Source organism: Trypanosoma cruzi, genomic scaffold (genome assembly GCF_000209065.1).
Source record: "Trypanosoma cruzi strain CL Brener 1047053516749 genomic scaffold, whole genome shotgun sequence".
In the NCBI taxonomy this organism is placed as follows: Eukaryota; Euglenozoa; class Kinetoplastea; order Trypanosomatida; family Trypanosomatidae; genus Trypanosoma; species Trypanosoma cruzi.
Genome location: NW_001849425.1, coordinates 34,892 through 39,878, shown reverse-complemented (window position 1 = coordinate 39,878; position 4,987 = coordinate 34,892). Strand labels below are relative to the sequence as shown.

The 4,987-nt window shown below is 49.5% G+C and overlaps 2 protein-coding genes across 2 annotated transcripts, besides 6 other annotated features; both read right to left on the bottom strand.

Annotated features, from left to right (window-relative positions):
• Positions 1 to 849, bottom strand: Tc00.1047053426897.4 (hypothetical protein, conserved; the record flags this gene model as incomplete). The annotated part of the gene is made up of 1 exon (XM_798869.1): positions 1 to 849. A coding segment is annotated over one exon (849 nt), but the record flags the coding sequence as incomplete, so codon positions are not given.
• Positions 1 to 4,987: a sequence feature (heterozygous, non-Esmeraldo-like haplotype).
• Positions 889 to 914: a microsatellite.
• Positions 1,079 to 1,121: a microsatellite.
• Positions 1,319 to 1,342: a microsatellite.
• On the bottom strand, positions 1,483 to 2,904 carry Tc00.1047053426897.10 (uncharacterized protein; the record flags this gene model as incomplete). The annotated part of the gene is made up of 1 exon (XM_798868.1): positions 1,483 to 2,904. One exon carries the CDS (start codon positions 2,902 to 2,904, stop codon positions 1,483 to 1,485), a length of 1,422 nt encoding a protein of 473 aa, XP_803961.1.
• Positions 2,923 to 2,942: a microsatellite.
• Positions 4,954 to 4,987: a microsatellite.

Below are 4,987 nucleotides of genomic sequence, written 5' to 3'. Positions count from 1 at the left end.
ATGGTGGCTTTCAAGCGACTGGTGGCCGCCGGAGAGAAGTAGTGGTATCAACACACGACAAGAAAGAAGAGAACTCAGTGCCTCAGCCCCACGTTTGCACGAGAGCGCATCCAGTGCGTACCCAATCAACGCATCCCTCAGCGCCGCACGGCGTGAAGAAGATTTTCCTCTCGGGTCCTTTCCCTCATTCGTGTCTCCTTCCTCCTTTTCCTCCTCTTCCTCCCGATGCCGCCTCACAAGAACGTCGGTACACTCCGCCAGCAGCTCACTCGCAACCTCCTCCGGCAAAGATTCACCCAAAGCAGTGTTCTGTAGCGATGCCCCAGCCACTCCAATCAACGCAACGGAGTCGCCGCACACTGCCATCTGCGCAACGCAAAAACAGACGGACGAGACGACATCCCTCGAAAAAGGTGGGTGTGACACAAGTATCGAATGCATCGCTCGCTCCCATCGCCACACGTCGTGCTCGAGCAAAAGGCCGCATGCACGCACCAAAGACCCAGCGGAAACAATTTGCCCCACCGTGTAGTCATCTCGATTCTCCTCGAAGAGCAAAAGGAGACGCTGCAGCTGACACCGACGCTCCGTCGCAGCCAGGGCGTTCACCAACTCCCACGCAATACCGTAAGCATGCGATGGATGAGAGAAGGACCCATTTTTATCAAATCGTCCATGCAGAGCTGCGACAACAGCCTCCAACTTCGCCTCCATTGCTTTGCGACAGCACCTCGCAATAGACACGCAAGAAAAAAAAAAAAGACTTAACATTGGTATCCCCGGGGTTTTTTTTTTTAAGAAAAAAAAGGAATGCTGCATGTATGAATGATTACGCAAGGCCATCCACATCAACAAACAAAATAAACAAACTCCGTAAAGCCAGAAATCCACACACACACACACACACACACACAGAGAGAGAGAGAGAGAGAAATACGATAACTGCGATAATAAGCCGCAAAAACAAATATTGTCCTCCAATTCCTAAAAGAAGAAAAGGGAGTTTGTTATGAGAGCGGAGAGCCTAATCTACCGCTAAGAAGTTCACAAACAAAATAAAGAAATAAATAAAATACTCATATGCATATGCATATGCATATATATATATATATACATGTATAGCCTATTAATAATGTGGGTAATCCCACACCCCAAAGGTTGCCTTTTCTAAGCCTTCAAAACACATGACGCCGAGGCCGTTGGGTACAATTGGAGGATTAAAATATTCAAAAAATGAAAAATAAAGTCTCACATACCTGCGCCACCACTATTTCACTGGTCCTACCATAATGAGAAAACACGCGCAAAATTCCCACACAAAAAAAAAAAAACAAAAAAAAAACAAGCGTCCCAATAAGTACATATTACAACAGGTCGTTTCCAAAGCCATTGCTTCTCTTCGCAGACGCAACAAAAACTTAACACCTCCTGCGCACCTCATAAAAGTCAAGGAAAAAGGCAACGACACGGAAAAGCATGCGGCTAGAGCCCTGTCCACAGCAAATGCAGCGTCCACTGGACCACCGCCAAATTCACAGGGTCTTGGCACGTCACATGAGCAGTCTTCATACTTGACACTTTCCGTGGGCTCTTTGGCCTCCAAGTGCACATAAAATGTATCAAATCATCCGTTCGGCTTATACGTCGCAAATCCGCTAAGGCGGCAAAATCCACCAAAGACATCATCGCTGTTCCAAAGCCTCCTGTATCCAACTCCTCCTCCATTGACTGAAGGCTTTTCCATGCAAATGCGTTTCTCTCCAGGCGCAGATCATCAGGAAAGAGAAAAGAAGGCAGAGCTTCCGTCCTAGGCGTTGTGAAAAACACGTATTTCGTAGCTGGTACGCCAAACGCCTTCTTGTCAAAAACCATTCGACTTCTCAGGCGGTGAAAATATCTGGTTAGACCACCAAGGCGTTCCTCCCCACGCTGCCACCAATACATGAAGGAGGCCAAGTGAACGGGTGGACTCCTTATGCGAAAGGCATCCTCACGAAAATCATTCACAAGAGGATCCCACAAATATAAGAAGATAGCAACAACACGCTCACTTTGTAAAAAGTGGGCACAGGAGGTTTTATTTTTCATATGTCCCTGGTACCCGGGGAAGTATGTCTCAATCAGGTCTGCATGGACGCAGGTAAAGGAAAGAATCAGCTCGTCACGATCCTCGTAAACAACATACAGCGCGTCACGGTGAAATTCGTGCTCCGCAAACACTTCCTCTCCACGCAAAAAAAACATCAGCCTGAGCAACAACTGCCGCAACATTGAATCGCCAGTAACAATAATGCCGTGTCCGTTGCGACCGATGCTCGCATGGTGCAAGATCGACAGAGCCTCTAACGGAGAAACGTATCGGTAGCTCGGGCACAACGCCGGCCGTACCTCAAACGCGAAGCTCGATCCGTTCTCAACGTCGACGGCGTGAAGCGTCGAGTTGCTCTGCACTCCGTCGTACATCCGGCGAGAGGCACACGCCTCAAAACGCCCGTCCCCACGCAGTTGCTTTAACTCGGACAAGCCCAGCAGCCTCAGCGGTTGTTTGAATTTTCCCCCAACAAAAAATCCACAAGGTGGAGGACCAGGACGAAGAATCCTATCGCAAAACGCAAGAGACACAGACCCTCTCCTATTGGCAAATGTACGGCAACGTGATAGCAATGACTTATGTATCAATCTAGCGCCCGGGCCACATGTCCTCCCGCTCCAACCCAGTTGAAAACCCTGCGAACCGTTAATCTGAGCACCCAATCCATGAGCTGCTTGATGAATTTGTGTCGATCGTGTACCCTGCTTATTCGCATTGTGCCCAGGCCAAAGCACAAAGAAACAAAAATAAACTGCCACAAGCACAAACACAGATTTGAATAGCAGGCCGCGGGAATTGTAACAAAGCGACATTTCTAAAGAAGAGCAGCCAAAAAAAAAAAAAAAAAAAAGGTGTTTATTTGTTTATAGTTACACACATGTGTCATACATATGTGCAATTGAGTGAAGGGGGGCTGCAGAGACTCACATTCACCGTCGCTCCCGAAAGGGAAAGTACATCTCTTCGACCAGCAAACCAGCAAAGGCCACTCCAGACGGCAGTGCTGGATTAGAAGTCGAATGAAAACACGAGAATGAGAATGCCCCAAAAGAGGGAGAGGGGAAAAAAAAAGGGTACGTGGAGGAAGGCACCCTCTGTGCAGGAGGAAAATGTGGTGGTAGAGGTTAAATGGTGCGCAAGAAGAGAAGAATGCCAAAAGACAGCGCCCTGCCAGCATGACGGCAGGAGGTCAGCACGAGAAGAGGAACGGCAGATGGACGCAGCGGCGTGGGGCACGCGAGTACGCCCAGTCGCACTGAAACCAAACAACGTCAGGCACGCATTGTTGCTGCAGGCACCGTTTTCCACTCCAAAAGAAAAAAAAAAACAGGCGGCCCGGCCCACACGCGGGCCTTTCGCCAATCATCCACGACACGCCAAGAGCGGTACGGAAGAAACAATCGTCTCCCCTCCCCCCGTGGCATCGGGCAGCCACAAAAAGTGCTCATCCGCAAACTGAAGACATGTACGGCATGCGATGCATGAGTGTGTGCTGCGTGGTCGCCTAGCTGGCATGAAACGGCGTGTGCCAAAGAGAAAAAAAAAAAGAGAGAAATGAACAGAAAAGCGACGGGAGAGAGCACACAGGCACAATAAACGCTGCCACACAAAAGAGGAAATAAATAAATAAAAATGTATCAAAGGCCCATAAATATTTCCCAATTTCGTGCTACCGCATCACCCCCCCCCCCCCTCTTTTACCGCCTGTTCGCTACGACGGGGAAAGAAGATGATTGTAGGGCAGAAGGCATAAAGAGAAAAAAAACCTTCTCCCCACCGCAATAAGCTCAGAGACACTTCCTGCCCATAGACTTACCCCCCGCATACTACATTAAACTCAGCTAACAAGGGAACCAGCGAATAACAGCATGGAAAGCGAAAGTAAAAAGGAAAAAAAAAAAAAAAGGACCCGCTGCCTCCTCACGCTGGTGTGTTTTCCTTCTACAAACGCACACACACATAAAAAAAATTCAGCTAAGGCTACTTCGCTTATTAACACCTCGTTACCACCTCCCCCTCCTCTCCCCAAAAGCAAAAATGAATGTATTCCTCTTTCGCTCCATTCTCTCTACCATGCCCTTTCATGCCTTACAAACTGCAACGAATTTACCACACACATACACTCATGCGGAAATGTATTTTTTATATTTATACACGCGTCTCATCACTGCCCTCAGCGCCCGTCTGCTCGTTTGCCAGCTGCTTCCGTTGGATTTTCCCTCTTTTTTTTTTTTCTTGGCTCCCCCCATTATTTCAACTGGCGAGATGGCGGTGCTTTGGGCAGGTCAGAGTGCCGGTGTGCGTTAGTGACATGAGGGCAAAAAAAATGACACACAGCGCCGCAACATGGGCGCAAAAACACAACGCAACACAACACAAAATAAAGCATGAATTATGTGAATCGAATGGAATACAACAAAATGGTGGAGTCCTCGTCAACGAGGGCAGTGGCTTTCCTTCAGGTGCGCGCACGGGGAGAGAGCCCCCCTCCCCCCCCAAAAAAAAGAAAGCGAGACTACAAACGCACGCCCCTCAACTTCCCTCCCTCCCCGCGCACACAAATAGAAAGAGCGGTGTCTGTCTGTGCGTGTCTGTGTGCTTGGATATGGCGTATTCCACAGCTTGTACGCGTGTAATTATCCACCGCATCCAAAGATGCACACAGTTGTGCGTGCGGTCATTACACGCAGGTGGTTTTCAGCACCTCCACACCGTCCTGCTCCCTCATTCATTCATCCCTCTCCCTCCCGCCCTCCCACCACCCCTTTTATTGTTATCGCCCCGCCCAGCGTGGGGTGAATGCAAGACACATGTGCGGGAGGAAAAACGGTCCCAAGCCGGCTGACTGGCAGGCAGTGAGTGGGGAGGCGGGGCGCGGGGGGGGGGGGGGGGGGG